We start from the raw sequence: 25,840 nt of genomic DNA, 5'->3' as shown, positions 1-25,840 counted from the left end.
GGGGGTTTTCGCCTCGGCCTCTCCTTTTTTTTTTGTAAAGTATTTTTTTATTGAATCCAAATTCACAAGATTAGGCAGGTTCTTGCCATCACCTTGGTCAGTATCGACGCTCTTCCAGAGGAGGCCTTCTTTACCATATAAGGTCCTTCCCAGTTTGGCATACGCCTTCCTTTGAAGTCCTTTTTTGTATAGGAAAATCTTTTTCAATACTAGGTTTCCCTTTTAAGGTGAACCTTTTTGTTATTTGTTTTTGGTATATTTTCTCATGGTGGATAGCTTTTAACCTTATTTCTTCGATCAAATTCAACTGATCACATCAAAATTGGATCCATTCGGCTTCATCTAACTTCGACTCTGACAAGACTCAAAGAAAAGGAATCTCGACTTCAATGGGCAAAATTATTTCCATTCCATAAACTAATGAGAAATATGTTGCCCCGACGGAGGTCCTGACTGACGTTTGATAAGTATAGGGGGTAAATGGTAACTTTTTTATGCCAATCTTTACAAGTCTCGGTTATTTTTCCTATGATCCTTATTTAGTTATTTTTATTCTTATACATTTTGCTACCTCCACTGTATTGTTTATTTTGAGGTAATGTGGCGTCTGTTCTTCGAACAGAATGTAAACTTTTGACATTGTGTAGTTGGATATGATCTTTTTTTGGCATTTCTTGTTGGCACATGATCTCTCTCCTCTTTTTTTTTTTTGGAATTCTAATGACTGTCGACTTTGTAATGTTGGCATATGAAGCGACTTTTACCCTCTTAGCAAAATAATCGATGCCCGCTAGAAGCTTTTGATGAGATCGGCCCAATAACCTTCATGCCCTACATAGAGAAAGTCTACAAAGAAATGAAGGGGCACATGAATCTTATCTCTATAAATTTGGCATTTACGGTATAACTGATGCAATTCTCTTCTACGATGGACTAGCAGAACCTGAATCTCATTATTAGCCTGGTCATCATAAACCCATTAGCATGTGTCCTTCTGACACACCTAGGGACCTTTTTTAACAGTATCCACAGGTCTTAGTAGCCCAAGTATATCTTGATATGAACGCTTCGCTTTGCCTTTATGGTGATCCAGACTTCGATCCTTACCTTTTCTCTTCTCTTAGGCCTACTGTTCATTGACTCTTTGTAAGGTAGGATATGTTTTTCATCTTGTTCTACCATCCTTAACAAATTAGGAGATAGGTTACCATCTCTGTCATCTTCAAAGTGTTGAGATCCTTTTAGGCCCATATTTCGCTCAAAAGAAGATTCTGGGTCAATAGCAACGTCCTTCATGTCATTGATATCTGAGGACCTGTTGTAGGTACGAAGGCAGACTCCAAAGAATAAATTATTCTAAGGATGATTACTTGTAGGGTATGATCCTGAATAAAGAATATTCGAAAGAATGTTCAAAAAATGAAAGAATCTAAGAATAACTGTTTGTACGGTATGAAATGGAAAGAATAAAAGAATATTTATTCAAAATAATAACAAACATGTATTTTATTGAAATAAAGATTTTGGATATAAGCCTATTTCACAAAAGGATTCTTGTTGCATCTAGGCTTAAAACAACAAGCATGTTTTAATATTACTCTAGATTAACTCTAAAAATATAAGGGTCTCTTACACAGTCTCATGGTTCAAAACACTCCCAAGTATGTAAGGGTAGATGCTCGAAAAATTCTATTCCCTGGTTCCCTCTTTGATACGTTGTTAATGTTCAGATTCCCTCATATCAGGTCTTGCACAAGAGCCCTGAACTCGATGCATTCTTGGATCTCACGCCCCTATCCATCATGAAACTCATAATATTTACCCCTTTAACAGAATGGTTAGGTAACGGATTTTTTTACACCAGAGGGATCATCGAATTTTACAATACCCATTTTGATGAATCTTTCGATTAACTTTTTAAAAGTGGTACAATTCTCAATCGAATGCCCTGTGATTCCCGCATGGTATTCGTATTGGCCGCTTATATTGTACCATTTAGGGTATGGAGGCTGTATTGGTTCTACGTAAAAAAGGGATACAACATGTGCGTCAAACAAAATTTGGTACAACTCCCTATACGTAATTGGGATAGGCGCGAATTGGGGTTTTTCTGAGTTTGGTTTCAGATTGAGTTTTTGCCTTGGGGAGACCTGATGGCTGATGGTTACCGTCCTTGGCTGGCTTACAGTAATCGGCTCCAAATAGCCCTTGTTATACCTACTTGTACTATTCGCTTCCTTTTCCTTCTTTTTTGGGGCCCTTAAAGTCCATTCTCCCATTTCTTTTGTTTCTGCAATAACAACAGGTTTGGCTCGATCATCCTTCGGGTTAAAACCTAAACCCATCGGGAAGTTCAACAATGTCGAGGTATTAGTCTGTTATTAGGGTTCGATAATGACAGGTACCCCTTGCAGATGCGCGTCTGGTTGGGTCAGGACACTTATTGGGGTAAGACTTGGGGAATAGATGAGGTATTCATTATCGTCCCCATTGTTGACCATTGGGCCACTCCTTTTTTCAAGTACTTTGACTAGTAACTGGGTTAACTGGCCTATCACATTCCTTTGGAATTCTTGCATTTGATCCCACATATCCTGTTGAATTTTGGCCAATTGCTCCTGCATCTATATTTACATTTGCTCTATTCTCTCCAACTTTTGGTCCATGGCTTTTGTTCTTGCATGAGTACCGTAACGATGCTTAGTCGATTAACTGAAATAATTTTACTTGATCAGGGTCCTTTTTGTGAAAATCTAATGCAAATGATGTAATGCAATGCCGATGCATAGGATGAATGTAAAAAGAAAGAGAGGCATTGATTTTGAATTCAATTCTATTAGAAGAGCTTTTCTAGAAAACAAATTTCTTTACGTAAAATGGATTACAAATGCGGCATTGCCCTCATATTCCAAGCGAAGACATCGATCCCTTTCTTAATGACAAATCTTGTAAACTTTCAATAGATGCCTCCACTAGCTCTTTTTTGCTTGATCTGGGTCGCGGCCCATTGCTTACTTATCCCCACGATGCTTGTTAGCTTCCTTAAGGAAGTTTACGGCTCTCGAATAATCTTTTTCGGCTTGAACCCCTGGCCAATGAAACAAAGTCTTGTATTCCTCCACGAACTATCAGCTTTCTCTCGTTGTGTTTACTTGGACCATATTCAGGCGGCCGTATTATAATCCACTTTATCAAGAAATCTATTTTCCATGTCAAGATCTTTATTTAGCAATTGAACGTGAATCAACACCTCTTTTCTATGATGAAAATGCAATGCAATCACAATTAAAACGACCAAAACAAGTCACTATACAAAACTAGAATTCAAAGTAAGCAAAAAATAATAAAGCCCCTACTCGGATAACCACAAATGGTTCGGTGTAGCTCTACCTAGGGCAGGCCCTTATAGCTCACTATATGTGGTTCGATTCTAAAGAAAGGGTACCTAAACCAGCAGATTCCTCGATCCTCACCCATTATAGGCTTATATTGACCGAGTTCAGTTCAGGGGAATACATTTCCCTATGGCTACACGGAGGTGAAAACCTCACGAAAACATAGGTACTGATGTATCCCGAAAGCGATCCACTATCCTGCACGGAGGTGAAAACCTCACGAAGGAAATAGTTTCTCACTCCCACTTAAAAGGGTAACCACGACGGTCATGCAATATGATGCAGGAATATCCTACGAGACTCAAACCACAACAAACATATGATATAACACAAAACGAATGCGACAAAAGAACCATGATTTTTCAAATCAAATTTTTGATTTTCGATAAAAGGATAGAAAATAATCAATTTTATGGCTTGACTCTTTTATTGTCCCCAGTGGAGTAGCCAAGCTATCGAAACCATTTTTATTTTTGAAAAATAGGGATCGACTTTAAAACGAACTATGGAGTCGCCACCAATCCTGTTTGTTTAGGTGTGATCAGATCACCTTACAAAACATTTTTGTTAAAATATTAATTTTGGCCTACGAAATTTAAGAAAATGGGTTCGGGAGTCAGTTACGTACGAGGAACAATTAGCATCCTCGAAACACCCAAAATTGGTACCTTATTGATTAATTAATGTCCTAATGTCGAAAATTTGAGAAGATTTTAAAATACAATCCCTTTAAAAAATGTTTGGATAACTCGAATTGGATATTAAGATTCTCTTGTTCTGAAGGAATAAAATATCATATCCAGCACTTTAGGATATGACATTCCAAACCTTCGATACCAAGATCATCTCATGATTTCCAAAACTCATGCATTAAAATTTTAAAAGGATATTAGGTTATTTGGTCAAAAGGTAAATCGAGACCCAGCACGTTAGGGCAGGATTTCTCAAATTTTTAAACACGAAATATTGCCTTGTTTTTTAATTGAAGAAAACACAGACGAAATTTTAAAAACATTTTTGATTATTTGGTCAAACAGAAAATCGAAACCCAGTACGTTAGGGCACAATTTCTTCAATTTCCAAGTACCGAATATTGCCTTTACTTGAAAAATCCAAACAAAAATAATAAATAAAATAATATAGAAATAAAAAATGGAATAGCAAAGAAAATTCGAATGAAAATTTAATTTAAATCGGGAGTGGGAAAGTAAACACATGTACAACAAAATATTGAATGAAACAGTTTAAAAATAGGATGGATAATAAAATAATAGTAATAATAATAAAAAATATAATGGTAATAATAATATATAAAAATAAAAAATAATGATATTAATACATAAATATAAATAGAAATATAATACATAGAAATATAATAATAGTAATAATAATAATAAAAGTTTTAAAATCATATAAGAGGACATAAAGAAATAAATAACAACACGATATAAATAAATAAATAAAATGTTAATAACAAGAGTAAAAAACATATATAGGAAAAAAATAATGAAAATAATATTAGTATATAAATATAAATAGAAATATAATAATAGTAGAAATATAAATAGATAAATAATAATAGTATTAGAATAACAAAATAAATATAAATAGAAACATAATAATAATAGCAATAATATATTAAATTAGTTAATTTGATAATAAAATAGTAAAAATAAAAAAGATTAAATCGAACCTTAAAGCAAAATTTTGGGGAAAATAAAAAATAAATAAAAGGAAATGGACCAATTTGCATGTGCGAATAACAAGGAGGGACCAAAAGGGAAATAATCCCTACCCTCCAAAACGCACAGCTTCAAGGAGGACCAAATGCAGTCAATACAAATTTTAGGGCCAAAATTAAAAATAATAAAAACTTAATTGCAAAATAATAAAAAAACAGAATGGCTAAAAGCAATTGGACGAATTTAGAAAAAATAAAGAAATTGAAATGAAATGGACAAAATTCCCATGCCAAATTGAAAGAGAAAAGAAAATAATTCAATTCCAATAGAAATAGAAAAAAAGAGAATAATCCAATTCCAAATTGAAGTAGGAATACCAAAAGTCCTCCTTTTCAAAGAACAAAATACCCCTATTTATATATATGGGGTTTACTAAAAATAGCCTAACTAATTTAATAAATTAAAATAAAATAAAAATAAAATAATATCTTCCTATTTTTGGCATTTTACCAAGTCAACAAAATTTTATAACTCCTTGGCTTTCTCCATCTTTTTGATTTGGCCCCAATTTAATGATTGTTTTTCAATTTGACTCTCTTTAACTTGTTTTCAACTGATTGCATCATTTGGTTTTATTTATTCGATTATTATTTATTTGGGCCCAGGCCAAAATTGGCCTATTACACAAGTTGGATAGTGGTGGAATGCAAAGTTTCATGTGTTCCCACATTCAAGTTCTTCGTGCCAAGAGCCTGGCACCCTATGCATCTCACATGCCTACAAATTTTTTCCCCTCAACTCTTTTAAAAAGGAGCAGCGCATAAAGATATGCTTCTTAGATTCCATTTCCTCATCATTACACAACATAAAAAAGGAGTTAACTAGAATAGCTAACCAAGCAATGAAGGAATGCCTAGGAATAGGAAGATTACCACAAACAATCTTATGCTAAGGGACTTTGCATTGTTTATGCCTTACAAGTTCATAGCACTTCTTTTTTTTTTTTTTTTATAAACATGAAATCCCCCAATCAAAGGAACAAGACTTTGGAGCTTGAGTAAGTTTTTCCATGCCCAACTATGACTTGGTTAAGCTTGGACTTGCAATGCACTATGTCCCTTAAGAATGTAAAGATTAACCCAAGCAACCCAAAGTGACACTTCTTTCATCCAAACTATATATAAATTTTGCATCATACAAACTTTGTTTCAAAGAACTGATTTTTAACTCCAAGCCCTCCTTCAGCCTTGGGATGACATATCCATTCCTAGTGGCGGAGCCACAAACTTTTTTTTTTAGAGGGGTGGAATTAAGTTGTATATTTTTCGATAGTAAAAATATAATTTCACCAATTTAATAGACTATATCTTTATAATTTTTAAAGGATTAAATTAATTTTTTATTATTTTAGGGGGTAAAGTGTAATTTTACCATTACTAATTTAAAATTTTATAAATTATAAAAGGCCTAAATAGAAAATTTTCCATTTTAGAGGTACAGACCCTGCCTACCACCCTTGGCTCCGCCACTGTCCATCCCCAACTCACTTTTGCTCCCCTTGCTGAACCTGCAGAACCTTTCCAAAGAAAAGAACTGCACAACTGTGCAACTCTTTTAGTAACCCCTACACCAGAAATTTTGAATACTAAAGATAACTGATTGCAAAAGTTGAAGTCTGCTAGCAGAAGAAAGACTTTTAACAGTCCAACGATTAATCCTTCTTGTGATTTTCTCCACTAGCCCCTTACAATCAGATCCATTCAAATTCTTCGCAACCAATGGCACCTCAAGGTATCTAACTGGCAATGTCCCCAGTTCAATACTAATAGACTCAAAAATTCTCATCCATTCAGAAGGATCAATACCGGAGACTCAAAATGATATGTAGCAGACTTCTCTATAATTATAAAACTATGTCTTCATTAAATGAAACTATAGATATTTTTTCAACATCAATTAAAATTATTTTTCTTATTTTTTCCTTGGTCCATATTTTCTAAGATTTGACAATTTGTTGAATGTCATGTGGTGTCTACATGGAACCATGTAAAGTTTTCAAAAATATGTTATGTACAGATATACATACATACATATATATTATATGTGCTTGCTAATTCTTTAGCAAAAATTGTATCAATACGGTGCTTATCATTATTATATTACGTTTGCATGTGTTTTTTTTATCATTTGTAGCGAGTGAGAAATAACAAGCAGTTTAGAGAGAAGCATAAAACTGAACAAGAATTTATTAGCATATTTAAGGAATCTGTTAGAATTAGATTGATAAGTGTTGAAATTAATCTGAATGATTCTTTCACCAACCAACATTCTAGTGTTTGGGAGATTAGTTAACTATATAGAGGAATTTTGTCTAGGAAACATATTATACGCAATAGTATCAGTTGTTTGACTATAGCAAATCATTACTTCCTAGATAAATAAAAATAAAAATTTTATCAAGAAAATGATATCAGTTGTTCCGCTCCAAGTCCAAACATGAATATGTGTCTGATATTTGAACAAAAATTTTAGACCTGAATTATTTTATATCATTTAATTTTCATTATCTTTTGAGTTATAAATTTGAGTTTCATCATTATAATTAAAATCATTTGTAGTTGTCAGAAGAACTATAAAACTAAACTAAACTTGTATGTTTAAAATTAGATAAATAAAAATACGCTAAAGTGCCTCAACAAATAGATTAAGGGTTTTATAGAAAATATTTGTAAGTTTTGACTAATTTAAGTATATTTTTCAGGTGAAATTCCTTCCGTTATTGGAAACTTGACTTTTCTCCAAACATTTCTTCTTGCAAACAATAAATTAACAGGTATAATTTCATCTTTCTTTTCTTCTTCTTTTTAATTAATTTTATGAAATCTTTTTAAGTAATTAAAATAAATATCACCTTAAGTTTACCTTGAAAAGTAATTTAGTAGTAGTTTACTTTTAATTGATTAAAGTTTTAAATTCATTATTATGCATCTAAAAGTACAATATGTTATAAAATAAATTACTCAATCATTTCATCGTCTATCTGTTTAATATGCATATTTGTCACAAATATAATTAATGAAAAATTTAGATGCAACAATTATGTCAGTTCTATTTAAATTATGTGTTACAAACTTTTAAAAATGTATTGCTAATTCAACCTATAATATACAAGGCTCAAACTCCAAAATTGATTAAAATATCATTTTGAATTAAAATATTTAATTGTATTAAATATTAAAATATATAATATCTTTATTAAAGTTTTAATTTAATATTTTCATTATTAGACACCTTAATATTATTAATCTCTTTCAAATAATTTATTTCCTATTACAAATAACACTCAACTATTAAATTCTAACACGATAAAAAACATAGATAATAATCATTTTGCAAGGACTATGCCTTTTCGAAATCACAAATATGGCTTCCCTATGCATTTCTCCATCATATAGAACTTTTCATATAAGCAAAATCAAATGCCCTGCTTTATTAATATTCTTGAAAAATAACCAAGCTAATGACATTAAAACTTCTTCTTATATTGTTGTAGTTTATTTTATATTTTTAAGTTTTTATTTTTTTAGGCATAATGCTAAAAATAACCTCTAACATTTAGTTGTTTGGTCATTTTGGTCTTTTATAATTTTTTTTGAACATTTTAACATCTAACCTTTTTTTGGAGGGTTAAATTGATCTATTTTTAATGGACATGCTGACTGTTGTTCCAATAGGGTTGGAAGCGTGTAAATTATTGTACTAAAAAATCACACAAAGTTCAATTCCCAGGAAAGAGAGGTGGATCACAATGATCTCTTAAGTACCAAGTCTTTCCTTAGTCAGAATATCCCTTCTTTTGTAATTTAATAGCACAATTAAATACTACTATTATACCCTCAAATATTGAAAGAAAAATAAGACAAGAAAGAACACAAGAGTTTTAACGAGGTTCGGTAAATTATACCTACGTCCTCGGGCACTAACACCAGATGATAACTTCACTATCTCCAAAATATTACAAACAAATAGAATTCCTTAAGAATTCTCAAATGGGAGAAGAGAGAAAACTAAGTGAGAAAGAACAGTTGGGATAATTTGAAATGAGAAATGAGAAGGCCTATTTATAGTTAAGGTTCAAGGACCAAACAATAAATAGCCCATTATCTCAAGGACCAAAAAAAATTATCTCATGCCAATTTTTCAAAGTCATTTACGGTGCTAAACTTGCACCTCTTATTTTGACATTTTAGTCAAAATTGATGGCTGCCATGCATTGTCAACAAGCTGCCATTAATGTTAACAATCTCCACCTTGAAGATTTGATTAGGATAATCACATCTTCACACACTTCCTTCAACTCCCCAAATCTAATAAAGCTATCTTTTGTAGTGCCTTCAAATGCCCTCACGAGCGCCATACACCTGAAGGTGCTCAAATTCTCAGGATGTTAATCAAGTTCAAACAATGATTGAACTTGATTGTTGTTACCACCTTGGTCATCATATCTGCGGGATTATCTGCTGTCGGAATCTTCTAAAGTAGAGTTTTTTCATTTTCAAAGACTTCTCGCATAAAGTGATATCTTACATCGATATGCTTGGTTTTTGAATGATAGACTTGATTTTTCGCTAAATGAATAGCGCTCTGACTGTCACAATATAGACTAATGTGACTTTGAACAACTCCCAAGTCTTCCAACAATCCATTAAGCCAAATAGCCTCCTTAACAGCTTCTGTAACTGTCATATATTCTGCCTTTGTAGTAGAAATAGCTTCTGTAGACTATAAGGTAGACTTCTAACTCACTGGGGCTTTAGCAAGAGTAAACAGATACCCCGTAGTTGAATGACGTTTATCTAAATCACCAGCAAAGTCGGAATCAACATATCCAACTACAAACTGACCAAGTGCTTCATCCTACTCAAAAACTAAACCAACGTCTACGGTTTTTCGAAGATACCGTAGAATCCATTTCACAGCTTGCCAATGTCCTTTTCCAGGATCATGCATATACCTGCTCACAACTCCAACAGCTTGTGAAATGTCAGGCCGCGTACACACCATTGCATACATCAAACTCCCAACTGCATTAGCATATGGGACTTTTGCCATATATTCTCTTTCTTCTTCAGTCTTCGGAGATAATTGAGCATTAAGTTTCCAATGAGAAGTAAGTGGAGTACTTACATGTTTTGTGTTTTCATTTACACCAAAACATTGTAATACCTTTTTCAGATATTACTTCTGATTCAAACAAAGCTTGCCTCTCTGTCTATCTCTACTTATCTCCATGCCGAGAATCTTCTTGACCTCACCTAGATCTTTCATCTCGAACTCTTGATTTAACTGAGCCTTCAGCTTATCTATCTCTTTTTGGCACTTCGAAGCGATTGACATATCATCAACATACAAGAGAAGATAAATGAAAGATCTGTCATGCAGCTTCTGCAAATACACACAATTGTCATATTTGCTTCTTGTGTACTTCTGCCTTCTCATAAACTATCAAACCGCTTGTACCACTACCTTGGGGATTGCTTCAATCCATATAGCGATTTGTTCAGCTTACAAACCCAACTTCTACCACCAGTATCTTTGTATCCTTCGGGTTGAATCATATAGATCTCCTCTTCTAACTCACCATACAAGAAAGCTGTCTTTACATCAAGTTGAGCTAGCTCCAAATTCAATTGTGCTACCAAGGCCAACAAAATTCTAATGGAATAATGCTTTACAACAGGGGAAAATACATCATTATAGTCAATTCTCTCCTTCTGAGCGTAGCTTTTAGCTACCAATCTTGCCTTGTAGCGAACATCTTTCTTGTTAAGAGATTCATCTTTCTTTGCAAATACCCACTTGCATCCGATTGCCCTTTTACCTTTCGGTAATTGTGCCAATTTCCAAGTATTGTTTTTCCGGAGAGACTGCATTTCTTCATCCATGGCACTTTTCCATTTGTCACTTTCTAAGCTTTGCATTGCTTCTTGATAAGTGACAGGAATATCATCATCAACAACGGGAAGGGCGTAGGCTACCATATCAGTAAATCAAGCAGGTCTGCGAATTTCTCTCCGTGGCCTTGCAACTGCAACTGGTTCTGGTGTACTCAACGGTTATTGGGTCAGAACCTCTTCATCCTCTAATTCCTCCATTATGGCTGGAGAATTAGACTTATTAACTAGGCAAATCCTCACCTACTCGAACTCCACCTGTTTTGGAGTACACTCCACCTATTGTGGAGTATTTCTTGTCTGAATATCTTTATCTGCTACCTTTTTCAATGTGGAAGATTCATCAAAGGTAACATCTCTGCTACAAATCATTTTCTTTGTGTCTAAGCACCAAAGACGAAATCCTTTTACTCCAAAGGTGATACCCATAAAGAGAGCTTTCTTTGCCCTCGGATCTAATTTTGACTCCTTCACATGGTAATATACAGTGGATCCAAACGCATGTAAGGAATCATAATATGTAGCCGATTTTCCAGACCATACCTTCATAAGAGTTTTTCTTTCTAATGCAGATGATGGCAAATGATTAACAAGATGGCCAGCGTATGTCACAGCCTCAGCCCAAAATTACTTGCCCAACCTAGCATTAGACAACATACATCGAACTTTCTCCAGCAATGTTCGATTCATATGCTCTGCCACTCCATTCTGCTGTGGTGTATCCCTAACTGTGAAGTGTTGAACAATACCATACTCTTGGCACACATCGAAGAACGAATCATTTTTATATCCCCCTCCATTGTCCGTCCTAAGCCGCTTGATTTTCTTGCCAGACTGGTTTTCGATCATAGTTTTCCATTTAAGAAACACTCCAAGCACTTCATCCTTAGTTCTCATGGTATACACCCAAACTCTTCTGGAAAAGTCATCAACAAAAGTAACAAAGTAGTGTTTTCCTCCCAATGAAGGTGTTTTGGAAGGCCCCCATACATCTGAGTGAACATATTCCAAAATACCTTTTGTATTATGGATAGCAGTGCCGAACTTCACTCTCTTTTGCTTTCCCAGAACACAATGCTCGCAAAATTTTAATTTGCAAGCCTTTGCACCTTTCAACAATCCTTGCTTTGCCAAAATTTGCAAGGATTTTTCACTGGCATGTCCCAACTTCATATGCCACAACTACATTAAGTCCAATTCTTTATTATCGGAAGCTGCAGCTACTGCTCCAATAACTGTACTACCTTGGTAGTAATACAAGTTATTTTTTCTGATGCCCTTCAATATCACCAGTGCACCAGATGTCACTTTCAAAGCCCCATCTCTCATAGTAACAACTGAACCTTTGGATTCTAAGGCTCCCAATGAGATGAGATTTTTCTTCAAACTGGGCACGTACCGAACATCAGTCAGAACTCTGTTTGATCCATCTTGATTCTTTAATTGGATTGAACCTATCCCAACAGTTTTACAGGCATTGTCATTGCCCATATAAACAACTCCTCTATTTAGTTCTACTAAATCAAAGAACCACTCCCAGTTAGGGGACATATGATAGGTACAACCCGAATCCAATATCCACTCTTCTGAATGGAACGATGATGATGATGCAACCAGTGATAGTTTAGAGTCACTGGTATCATGCTTTGCAACACAAGCATCTACAACAGCTTTTCCCTTATTCTTCAGCTTTGGACAATTTTTCTTCCAGTGGCCTTTCTCATGACAAAAGGCACATCCATCTTTTCCAAGTCTGGACTTTGACTTTGATCTCCCCTTCTGAGTTTTTCTCCGAGTGTATGAACGACCACGGACTACTAAAGCTTCTATGTCTCTAATTGAGTTTTTCTGTTTGTCCTTCTTTTTTTGTTCATAACTGTATAAAGCCGCACAGACTTCGCTCAGAGATATATCACTCTTCCCGTGAAGTAGAGTAGTTTTTAGGAACTCAAACTCCTCAGGAAGTGACCCCAACAGCATCAAAGCCAAATCTTCATCTTTGAATGTCTCATCCATATTTAGCAAATCAGTGACTAACTAATTAAATTTAGTGATGTGATCATTCATTATGGTACCTGGAACGTAAGTGAAACGAAACAGTCTTTTCTTCAAGTGGAGCTTATTCTGACTGTTTTTCTTCAAAAAATTTTCTTCAAGTGCCACCCACAACTTATTCGCAGAAGTCTCCTTTGAAAAAGCATACCTCTGCTCTCGAGAAAGGCATGATCGAATTGTGCCACATGCCAACCGATTGATCGCCTTCCAATCTTTCTCCTATACATCATCTGGCTTCTTTTCATCAATGGCAATGTCTAGACCCTGTTGAAAAAAGGCATCTAGAACCTCACTTTGCCACAAACCAAAATGGCTCGTGCTATCAAAGATCTCCACGGCCAATCTTGCATTTGCAATTGTTGGTCTTGTCCACATGGACAATGTTGAAGCTCCTAAACCGTCTGTTGTCTCCATAATCTTTCAATATACCTAAGGAAATCTTTTCTGATGTGGAAGATCAGTTTAAACTGCAACCACAGAGCATACTACGATTAACCTTCGGCTCTTGATACCACTTGTTGTTCCAATAGGGTTGGAAGCGTGTAAATTATTGTACTAAACAATCACACAAAGTTCAATTCCCAGGAAAGAGAGGTAGATCACATGGATCTCTTAAGTACCAAGTCTTTCCTTAGTCAGAATATCCCTTCTTTCGTAATTTAATAGCACAATTAAATACTACTATTATACCCTCAAATATTGAAAGAAAAATAGGACAAGAAAGAACACAAGAGTTTTAACGAGGTTCGGTAAATTATACCTACGTCTTCGGGCACTAACACCAGATGATAACTTCACTATTTTCAAAATATTACAAACAAATAGAATTCCTTAAGAATTCTCAAATGGGAGAAGAGAGAAAACTAAGTGAGAAAGAATAGTTGGGATAATTTGAAATGAGAAATGAGAAGGCTTATTTATAGTTAAGGTTCAAGGACCAAACAATAAATAGCCCATTATCTCAAAGACCAAAAAAGAAATTATCCCATGCCAATTTTTCAAAGTCATTTACGGTGCTAAACTTGCACCGCTTATTTTGACATTTTAGTCAAAATTGATGGCTGCCATGCATTGTCAACAAGCTGCCACTAATGTTAACACTGACATGGCCATTAATTGACTAACAATCAATATTAACCAACGACATAACGGTCCACTGATAATTAAATACTGACGTGACACTATTTTATCTTATATATCATATCAGCAAATAATTTAAAAATTACTTTTTAAAAAAACCCTAATTTCTTCTCCCAACTCTTTGTTTCTTTCCTATATTTTCATTTTCCTACCACATTATAAATATAAAAAAATCCACCATATTTCTTCTTCAATCAAAGATTAAAAAAAAATCCCACAAAAAAATTTTGAAAATAAAAACCCATAATGCGAACAACAAATAAATGAGGAATATTCAAAATGTTGTTCTAATAGGGTCGGAAGCGTGTAAATTATTGTACTAAAAAATCACACAAAGTTCAATTCCCAGGGAAGAGAGGTGGATCACAAGGATCTCTTAAATACCAAGTCTTTCCTTAGTCAGAATATTCCTTCTAACGTAATTTAATAGCACAATTAAATACTACTATTATACCCTCAAATATTGAAAGAAAAATAGGACAAAAAGAACACAAGAGTTTTAACGAGGTTCAAGAATTATACCTACGTCCTCGGGCACTAACACCAGATGATAACTTTACTATCTTCAAAATATTACAAACAAATAGAATTCCTTAAGAATTCTCAAATGGGAGAAGAGAGAAAACTAAGAGAGAAAGATTGGTTGGGATGATGAAATGAGAAATGAGAAGGCCTATTTATAGTTGAGGTTCAAGGACCAAACTATAAATAGCCCATTATCTCAAGGACCAAAAAAAAATTATCCCATGCCACTTTTCCAAAGTTGGTGGTTGTCATTTTTGATTGTCTCCCATTAATGTTAATGGTAACCATTATTAATTGTCTTCCATTAATGTTAACAATCTCCACCTTGAAGATTTGATTAGGATAATCACATCTTCACACACTTCCTTCAACTCCCCAAATTCGATAAAGCTATCTTTTGTAGTGCCTACAAATGCGCTCTCGAGCGCCATACACCTGAAGGTGCTCAAATTCTCAGGATGTTAATCAAGTTCAAACAATGATTAAACTTGATTGACCTTGGTCATCATATCTGCGGGATTATCTGCTGTCGGAATCTTCTGAAGTAGAATTTTTCCTTTTTCAAAGACTTCCCGCACAAAGTGATATCTTACGTCGATATGCTTGGTTCTTGAATGATAGACTTGATTTTTCGCTAAATGAATAGCGCTCTGACTGTCACAATATAGACTAATGTGACTTTGATCAACTCCCAAGTCTTTCAACAATCCATTAAGCCAAGTAGCCTCCTTAATGACTTTCAGAATCGCCATATATTCGCCTCTATAGTAGACACAGCTCATGAGATCGTAAGGTAGACTTCAACTCACTGGGGCTTTCGCAAGAGTAAACAGATACCCGTAGTTGAACGACGTTTATCTAAATCACCAAGAAAGTCGGAATCAACATATCCAACTACAAACCGACCAAGTGCTTCATCCCGCTCAAAAATTAAACCAACATCTACGGTTTTCAAGATACCGTAGAATCCATTTCACTGACTTGCCAATGTCCTTTTCAGGATCATGCATATACCGCTCACAACTCCAACAACTTGTGAAATGTCGGGGCAGACACACCATCGCATACATCAAACTCCCAACTGCATTTGCATATGGAACTTTTGCCATATATTCTCTTTCTTCTTCAGTTTTCGGAGATAATTGAGCACTAAGTTTCAAATGAGAAGCAAGTGGGGTACTTACATGTTTTGTGTTTTCATTTACACCAAAACATTGTAATACCTTTTTCAGATATTGCTTCTGATTCAAGCAAAGCTTGCCTCTCTGTCTATCTCTACTTATCTCCATGCCGAGAATCTTCTTAGCCTCACCTAGATCTTTCATCTCGAACTCTTGATTCAACTGAGCCTTCAGCTTATCTATCTCTTTTTGGCTCTTCGGAGCGATTAACATATCATCAACATACAAGAGTAGATAAATGAAAGATCCGTCATGTAGCTTTTGCAAATACACACAATTGTCATATTTGCTTCTTGTGTACTTCGCTTTTCATAAAGCTATCAAATCGCTTGTACCATCGCCTCGGGATTGCTTCAATCCATATAGCGATTTGTTCAGCTTACAAACCCAATTTCTACCACCAGCATCTTTGTATCCTTTTAATGAGTTATATAGATCTCTCTTCTAACTCACCATGCAAGAAAGCCGTCTTAACATCAAGTTGAGCTAGCTCCAAATTCAACTGTGCTACCAAGGCCAACAAAATTCTAATGGAGGAATGCTTCACAACAGGGGAAAATACATCATTGTAGTCAATTCCCTCCTTCTGAGCGTAGCCTTTAGCTACCAACCTTGCCTTGTAGCGAACATCTTTCTTGCTAGGAGATCTATCTTTCTTTGCGAATACCCACTTGCATCCGATTGCCCTTTTACCTTTCGGTAATTGCGCCAACTCCCAAGTATTGTTCTTCAGGAGAGATTGCATTTCTTCATCCATGGCGCTTTTCCATTTATCACTTTCTAAGCTTTGCATTACTTCTTGATAAGTGATAGGAATATCATCATCAACAACGGAAGGGCGTGAGGCCACCATATCGAGAATCGAAGCGGGTTTACGAATTTCTCTCCTTGGCCTTGCAATCGCAATCGGTTCGGTGTACTTAATGGTTCTTGGGTCGAACCTCTTCAACCTCTAATTCCTCCATTGTGGCTGGAGAATTAGACTTATTAACTGGGAAAATCCCCATCCGCTCAAACTCCACTGTTTTGGAGTACACTCCACCTTGTGGAGTATCGCTCGTCTGAATATCTTTATCTGCTACCTTTTCAATGTGGCGATTCATCAAAGGTAACATCTCTGCTACATGATCATTTTCTTTGTGTCTAAGCACCAAAGACGAAATCCCTTCACTCCGAAGTGATTCCCATAAAGAGAGCTTTCTTTGCCTCGGATCTAACTTTGACTCCTTCACATGGTAATATGCGGTGGATCCAAACACATGTAAGGAATCATAATCAGAGCGGTTTTCAGACCATACCTCCATAGGAGTTTTTCTTTCTAATGCAGATGATGGCAACGATTAACAAGATGGCCAGTATGTCATGACCTCACCAAAATTGCTTGCCCAACCTAGCATTGGACAACATACATCGAACTTTCTCCAGTAATGTTCGATTCATACGCTCTGCCACTCCATTCTGCTGCGGTGTATCCCTAACTGTGAAGTGTCAAACAATACCATACTCTTGGCACACATCGAAGAACGGATCACTTCTATATTTGCCTCCATTGTCCGTTCTAAGCCGCTTGATTTTCTTGCCAGTCTGGTTTTCGATCATAGTTTTCATTTAAGAAAAACTCCAAGCACTTCATCCTTAGTTTTCATGGTATACACCCAAACTCTTCTGGAAAAGTCATCAACAAAGGTAACAAAGTAGTGTTTTCCTCCCAACGAAGGTGTTTTGGAAGGCCCCCACACATCTGAGTGAATATATTCCAAAATACCTTTTGTATTATGGATAGCGAGGTCGAACTTCACTCTCTTTTACTTTCCTGAACACAATGCTCGCAAAATTTTAATTTGCAAGCCTTTGCACCTTTCAACAATCCTTGCTTTGCCAGAATTTGCAAGAATTTTTCACCGGCATGTCCCAACTTCATATGCCACAACCGCATTGAGTCCAAGTCTTTATTCTTTGGAAGTCTGCAATGATCGCTCCAATAACTGTACTACCTTGGTAGTAATACAAGTTATTTTTCCTGATGCCCTTCAATATCACAAGTGCGCCAGATGTCACTTTCAAAACCCCATCTCTCATAGTAACAACTGAACCATTGGATTCCAAGGCTCCCAATGAGATGAGATTTTTCTTCAAACTGGGCACGTACCGAACATCAGTTAGAACTCTGGTTGATCCATCTTGATTCTTTAATTGGATTGAACCTATCCCAACAGTTTTACAGGCATTGTCATTGCCCATATAAACAACTCCTCCATTTAGTTCTACTAAATCAGAGAACCACTCCCGGTTAGGGGACATATGATAGGTACAACCCGAATCCAATATCTACTCATCCGAATGGAATGACGATGATGATGCAACCATGATAGTTCGAGTCAACAGATCATGCTTTACAACACAAGCATCTACAATGACTTTTCCTTATTCTTCAACTTTGGACAATTTTTCTTCCAGTGGCTTTTCTCATGACAAAAGGCACATTCATCTTTCCAGTCGGACTTTGACTTTGATCTCCCCTTTTGAGTTTTCTTCCGAGTGTATGAACGACCTCGGACTACTAAAGCTTCTGTATCTCTGATTGAGTTTTTCTGTTTGTCCTTCTTTCTCTGTTCATAACCGTATAAGGCCGCACAGACTTCGCTTAGAGATATATCACTCCTGCCATGAAGTAGAGTAGTTTCTAGGAACTCAAACTCCTCAGGAAGTGACCCCAACAACATCAAAGCCAAATCTTCATCTTTGAATGTCTCATCCATATTCACAAATCGTTGACTAATCGATTAAATTTGGTGATGTGATCATTCATTGTGGTACTTGGGACGTATCTGGTTAAACGATCTTTTCTTCAAGTGGAGCTTATTTTGACTGTTTTTCTTCAAAAATTTTCTTCAAGTGCCACCCACAACTTATTTGCAGAAGTCTCCTTTGAAAAAACATACCTCTGTTCTCGAGAAAGGCATGATCGAATTGTGCCACATGCCAACCGATTGATCGCCTTCCAATCTTTCTCCTGTACATCATCTGGTTTCTCTTCATCAATGGCAATGTCTAGACCCTGCTGAAAAAGGGCATCTAGAACCTCACTTTGCCACATACCAAAATGGCCCGTGCCATCAAAGATCTCCACGGCCAATCTTGCATTTGCAATTGTCGGTCTTGTCCATATGGACGATGTTGAAGCTCCTACACCGACCGTTTTCTCCATAATCTTTCAATATACCTAAGGAAATCTTTTCTGATGTGGAAGATCAGTTTAAACTGCAACCACAGAGCATACTACGATTAACCTTCGGCTCTGATACCACTTGTTGTTCTAATAGGGTCGGAAGCGTGTAAATTATTGTACTAAAAAATCACACAAAGTTCAATTCCCAGGGAAGAGAGGTGGATCACAAGGATCTCTTAAATACCAAGTCTTTCCTTAGTCAGAATATTCCTTCTAACGTAATTTAATAGCACAATTAAATACTACTATTATACCCTCAAATATTGAAAGAAAAATAGGACAAAAAGAACACAAGAGTTTTAACGAGGTTCAGTAAATTATACCTACGTCCTCGGGCACTAACACCAGATGATAACTTTACTATCTTCAAAATATTACAAACAAATAGAATTCCTTAAGAATTCTCAAATGGGAGAAGAGAGAAAACTAAGAGAGAAAGATTGGTTGGGATGATGAAATGAGAAATGAGAAGGCCTATTTATAGTTGAGGTTCAAGGACCAAACTATAAATAGCCCTTTATCTCAAGGACCAAAAAAAAATTATCCCATGCCACTTTTCCAAAGTTGGTGGTTGTCATTTTTTATTGTCTCCCATTAATGTTAATGGCAACCATTATTAATTGTCTTCCATTAATGTTAACACAAAAGGCTACTAAAGAAAGAATCATGGAGGTGGAAGTACGTTCTAGGGTCAGCTTTCAAGTGGAAGAGACTAAACATTCATTACTTTTCTTTCATTGACGATTTGCTTTTCAAAATCGCTTCCATTTTCAAAGCGATTTTATTGGTTTCTACCCTCTGTTTCTTCTATCTTTGTTGTATATATATATATCTGGGTTCTTTTTTGGCATTTTCTTTTAGGTTCAGATCTGGGAAAGTAATTATTTAATATCAATGACTATTACAATAAGAAAGAAGAAAACAAGTTTCATGGAATAAGATATGGGTTTTTGATTCTTTTACTCTTTCTTTGTGTTTTAGATTGTTGGATTTGGGTTTGAATTTTTGAGATGAGGATGGGGTTGATATGGGTTTATGTTTTAGATTATCAATCTAACATTTTTTAATGGAGTACTAGCTCGCGAGAGCAACTCCGTCAAGGTCTGAAAGATTCACAATGGAGACGACGACGATGATGAACGAGGGGAAAAAATGAGGAAGAAGAAACAGTGGTGATGATGATGGTTTTAAAATAATTTTAATAATTTTAAGAACAGGTTTCAAAAACCGAAAAAAGGATTAAGGAGGCTTTTGAAGGGGAATGGGGATGATGATGATGATTATTTTGAAATGTCATATTAAAATTATTAGCTGATGTAGTATATAATATAAAATAGTATCATGTCAGCGATTAATGTTGATAGTTAGTCAATTAACGGCCATGTAAGCATGTCCGTTAAAAACAGATCAATTTAACCTAAAAAAAAAGTTAAGTGTTTAAGTGCTCCAAAAAAAACATAAAGGGCCAAAGTGACCAAACAACCAAATGCTAGAGACTATTTTTGGTGTTATGCTTTTTTTAATATAATAATACTTTTCGCTGTAAAAAAATAATTACTCATTTACTTTTAACCACTAGAACTTGATTCATGAAACAAAATTAGTATAATCTTTACCTTAAATTTACAAATTTTTCTGAAGAAGCTATTTGAATTGTCAAAAGTTAAACTATGTTTCGGTATTTATTAGAACTCCTACACATCCTAAGTTACTTTTAAGCTCACCGTCTACCTTAAAACAGAAATTAGCATATTCTTCCTTTTTGATCCATATCATTTTTCTTTGGTTCTCATATTCGTTCATCCATAGCTTTATTTATTCTTGCTTTAATTAATTGAAGTGATGAATTTTTTTTTCTTGGATGATTTTGAGATTTTGGGTGTCATATGGGGACAAATGTAGGTTGGAGTATTTAATCCTCCTCTACAACTATGAATTTTGTGATGTGGTAATTTGTGTTTAGTGCTTGACTTTTTTTTTTTTGGATGCTTTAATTTTTCTTTTTATGATATATTGTGATAGGGATTTATAAATTTGATTTTTTTCATAATATTTAAAATTATTTGTAGTTGCTATAAGTACTATAAAATTGAATACAATTTACCAGTTTTTAAAAAATAAAAGATAAAGAAAATAGATTCCTGTAATGCTCAAAATTTTAATTAATGTCATGCTAGAAATTCTTTCTAACAAATTTAATTATATATTTCAGGTGAAATTCCTTCTATTATTAGCAACCTTACTTCTCTCAAGATCATTGATTTTTCTCATAACAACTTAACAGGTATTCTATCATTTTTCTTCCTTTTGTTGTTACAATTAAGCAATCCTTCTGGTTGCAATAGAACTTTGTTATCTATTATTATAATTTGCTTCACAATCTTTTAATATCTTAATATAATACTTTTGACTTTAAAAAAGAAAATTTTAATTACTCATTCAATACTTTAACTACTTTAACATTAGAAAAATGTAGGAAATATTGGTACAAGAAAAATAACCAATAATTTGAATTAAAAATTACTTAAATCCAACAATTTAAAACTTGAAATTTAAACTCAAATGAATGAATTCTGAACTCGAATCGAAATATTTTATTCTTTTAAACTTTATTTTTCTAAGTCATATGAAATTTTATTAAAAGCATTTAAAACATGAATGATTCAGAGAATCACATGTTCAAAACCTGCCTACCCAATGCAATAAACAAAATTACAGGGGACCAATGAAAAAAAATAATGAAGTATTAAGCATACTACCATCATGCCTAGAAAAAGCTTGATCTCTCACTATTAGCTTTGGCCATTGGTTTTGCAATGGCATTTACTCCCTGTCCACTTTAATAACATAACCACTGCTAATGTTGGATGGAAAAGTTCACGAGATGCAAGGGATCTAGGGGAAGAATCAAATTATAACATTTTAAATGAATATAAATATAATTTTATCATTATATTAACTTGAAATTTTACAATTTCTAAAAGTATTAAATTAAAAATTTCTATTTTGAAGGGATAGAATTGAATTATACCCTTTTAATTTGCCTTATTATTTATTTGTTTAAGTTTTTTTTCTCAGTCAATTGAATAAGAGAAATAGAGTACATGACTTCTAGCTGTGGCTATAGACAATACATTAGAGATACTTTACGCCACTACACTCAACAAATTTAATTATATGTTTCTAGAGGAATTATTTTAATTATTTGAAACTTGATTTTCCCTTAGTGCATTTATCTTTATAATAACAACTTAACAAATATAATATCAAGTTTCTTCTCCTATTTGTTGTTGCAATTATTCAATCCAATTTAATTGTTGTAGCACCTTATTATATAATATTAATTAGTTTTACAATTTTTAGTATCTTAATATAATCCATTTGGCTTAAAAAGTTAACTACATGTTTGATACTTTGACTGCATTTAGCATTAGAAAAATATAGGAAAAGTTGGTACAAAGAAAAAAAATCATGAATAATTTGAATATTAACTGAAATGAATCCATTCCAAAATCTTTAAGCTCGAGATATTTTATTTTTTCAACTCAAAATTATCTTAATCAAACTTGTCTTGATTCATTTAACTGCAAGTTCTAAATGTTTGTTGATTTTGATATATTTAATTATATGTTTTAAGTGAAACTCCTCTAATTAGTGCAAATTTACTTCTCTCATGCACTTTTATCTCTTCCATAACAAATTCTTAGGTATAATTTAATCTTTCTTTTTCTCCTTTTGTTGTTACTTTTATGCAATTTCATTTTACTAGTAATCAAAATAAACGTTACTTAAGGTATATGTTTGGAAGGTAGTAGTATATTAAATTAATCAATCATTTTTATTAGCTATACAGTGAATGTATTACAATCTTAGAGTCATCCTCGTGCATCTAAAAATTGTTAGAAGTAGTATAGTAAATTAATCAATCATTCTTATTGGCTATAGAATGCATATATTACACCACAAATTCAATTCATTTACATTTATTCTATAAAGAATATTCAACCTCTTAATTCTAATTCTATTCCAAATTTTCTCCAAGGGCGAATTCCAACTCTACCATCTTCATTGCAATGGTGCCTCCTTTCAGAGAATAACTTAGTTGGAGAAATCCCTTCCTCAATATGCAATTTGAGTTCCCTTATATCTCTCTATTTATATGGGAATAGTTTGCTTGGAACAATTCCGAAATGCATTGGGAATTGGAGTTCTTCTCTTTTGAATAATTATTTTCATGGTAAAATACCAAAAAGTTTTGCTCAAGGTTGCACGTTACAAAGTTTTCAGATCAACAACAACCAATTAAAAGGGCCACTACCACGATCTTTGGCTAATTGCAAAGATTTGAAGCTCCTCGATGTTGGAAACAACTATTTAAATGATACTTTCCCGGACTGGTTAGGAAATTTGAGTCATCTACAAGTTCTTATCTTGAGATCGAATAGATTCTATGGTCAAGTGGTTAACTCTAATGTTGTTGTTTCATTCACAAATTTGCATGTGATTGATCTTTCTCACAATAACTTCAGTGGCTACTTACCTATTAAGATTTTTGAGAATTTGCATGTCATTAGAAAAGGGAATGAAAAGCCAGAGTACATGAGAAATTCAATGGCTGATGCATTAGCTAATGGAACTCGGTATTATCAGATGCAAGGTTTATCTTTTACAGCAAAAGGGTTGGAATTGAAGTTTGAAGCACTATTAACCAGTTGGATGGTAATTGACTTTTCGGACAATAAATTTTTGGGAGAACTTCCTAAAACACTTGGTGAACTTCATTCACTTATTGTGCTAAACCTCTCCCATAATAGCTTAACAGGTTCTATCCCATCATCATTAGGTGATTTGTTAGAGCTTGAATCATTAGATCTTTCATCAAATAAGCTCCAAGGAAGAATTCCAACAGAATTATCAAATATTGGATTCTTAGAGGTGTTAAACCTTTCTCAAAATAATTTAATGGGACCCATTCCTCAAGGAAAACAATTTAATACTTTCACTAATGATTCCTACATAGGAAACTTGGGTTTATGCGGGCTGCCATTATCAAATAGATGTGGTAATGATGAGAAAACTCCAACCAAAATTGATGGAGATGATGATGAAGAATTGGATTGGAGATTTTCTATATTGATGGGATATGGATCTGGGTTGGTGCTGGGACTGAGCTTGGGGTACATTGTACTCACAACTGAAAAACCATGGTGGTTGATTAGGATCATCGAGAGAGTTCAACAAAGATTTGCAAAAAGGTAGAGAAGCAAACTCTTCAATGGCTTTTTTTTTTTTTTGCAAAACAAGTTGCGGACAAGTAGAAAACTTCATTGCTTGATGGTATGCATGCCTTCTCCATAGTTATTTTATAATTGTGCTGACCTTCTGCTTTATTGTATGTTGGGTTGTTTGTAATAATGTTTTTCTGTTGACGCACTAAATTATAAAGACTGTCTTAATTGGTGCCTTCTATGTGTTTTCATATCCTTTTAACAAAATTGATGTCAGCTATTTAGAATTAGAAAAAAAAAAAACAAACTATATTTGCAATAAGAAATAGATACTACAAGAGAGGTTAATTTCTTCCAAAGATAGATTTGATAAATAATAAAGAGAGTAAAATAACGCAAAATTATAATCTACATGACTTTTTTACTGAATTTGATCTATCATGATTTTATTACCACAATGGGTAAACTACATAAATAATCATCCCTTTATTAAAATTTTTTATTAAATCATTTAATTTTAAAAATTATAAATAATTACTTAACTTAATTTTCTTTTATATTTTTAAGTCTAAAATCGTTAAATACTCGATGGTTAATTGACGTGACTGTTAATTTAATGATTTGTATTTTTAACAATTATTTTTAATTCATATATTTTTATTTTATATAATTATAAAAGAAAGGTTACCTCTGACCCAAATACCCAAATCAAAAGAAAATAAAATAAAATATATATAAAATAGTCAAAAACTAGAAAGTGAAAAGGAATAAAATTTTACCTCAGACCCACATCCTCTAATCAAAACTCATTCAAGATTCTCCCATGGATTTAGCTTCAACACTTCCCCATCATGACAACTCAAAGCTCCCAAACTTTCCCGAATATCAACAATGATTAAAGCTTTAAAGCAACAACAAAGTCAAAGTAATTAATGATACGGTAAAAAAACAACAAGTGGGTATTTTGTTTAACACCATTAAAAGAGGTTAGATTGTCATCAGGTCGATGGAAAAGAAAAGAAGAAGGAATCTTGTTTTAATTTTGATCCGAGAGAGAAGAAAAGGCTGAAAAGGAATAAAAGAATAGAAAGGAGGATTAATGGTTCGGGAGGGTGTTAGAGAGAGAGAGAGAGGGGAGAGATCGCAGATGGAAAATAGTTTTGGGTTAATAAATTTTTATACATGGAGATGATGTGTATTAAAAATAATTATTAAAAATACAAATCACTGAGTTAACAGCTATATCAGTCAAAGGTTAAATTTTGATGTCACATTAGGCCTATCTAAAGGAAAAATGATGACCTGATTCAAAATGAGTCTTCTTGTTAGTTATGTCAACATTTTCCACAAATTGAGTCAGATGACATCAAATAAAAAATTGAAATTTGATTTGATATGAATCTCCAACATTTATTGCATGTGAATTTTACACGGTTTGACGGCTTTATGTC

The 25,840-nt window shown here is 34.0% G+C and overlaps 2 protein-coding genes across 2 annotated transcripts in view; both read left to right on the top strand.

The window, feature by feature from the left end:
- Positions 1–21,903, top strand: part of LOC108472195 (probable leucine-rich repeat receptor-like protein kinase At5g63930) — a 48,429-nt gene extending 26,526 nt beyond the window's left edge. Inside the window, exons 5-6 of the mRNA XM_053021009.1 lie at positions 7,839–7,910; positions 21,374–21,903. Coding sequence (XP_052876969.1) covers positions 7,839–7,910; positions 21,374–21,549 — 248 coding nt within the window. The 3' untranslated portion in view covers positions 21,550–21,903. The remainder of the gene's footprint in view (positions 1–7,838; positions 7,911–21,373) is intronic.
- A 1,857-nt stretch (positions 21,904–23,760) lies between these two features.
- On the top strand, positions 23,761–24,420 carry LOC108472196 (receptor-like protein 9DC3). The gene has a single exon (XM_017773702.1). It carries the CDS (start codon positions 23,761–23,763, stop codon positions 24,418–24,420), a length of 660 nt encoding a protein of 219 aa, XP_017629191.1.
- The last annotated feature ends 1,420 nt before the right edge of the window (positions 24,421–25,840 follow it).

This window comes from Gossypium arboreum, chromosome 11 (genome assembly GCF_025698485.1).
Source record: "Gossypium arboreum isolate Shixiya-1 chromosome 11, ASM2569848v2, whole genome shotgun sequence".
Lineage (NCBI taxonomy): Eukaryota > Viridiplantae > Streptophyta > Magnoliopsida > Malvales > Malvaceae > Gossypium > Gossypium arboreum.
Note: the sequence above shows the minus strand (reverse complement) of the source record. Positions and strands in the feature narration are given on the sequence as shown.

Bases quoted from the DNA above. Each gene is read 5' to 3' on its own strand.
- LOC108472196 (XM_017773702.1), top strand. From the start codon at position 23,761: ATGAGAAATTCAATGGCTGATGCATTAGCTAATGGAACTCGGTATTAT.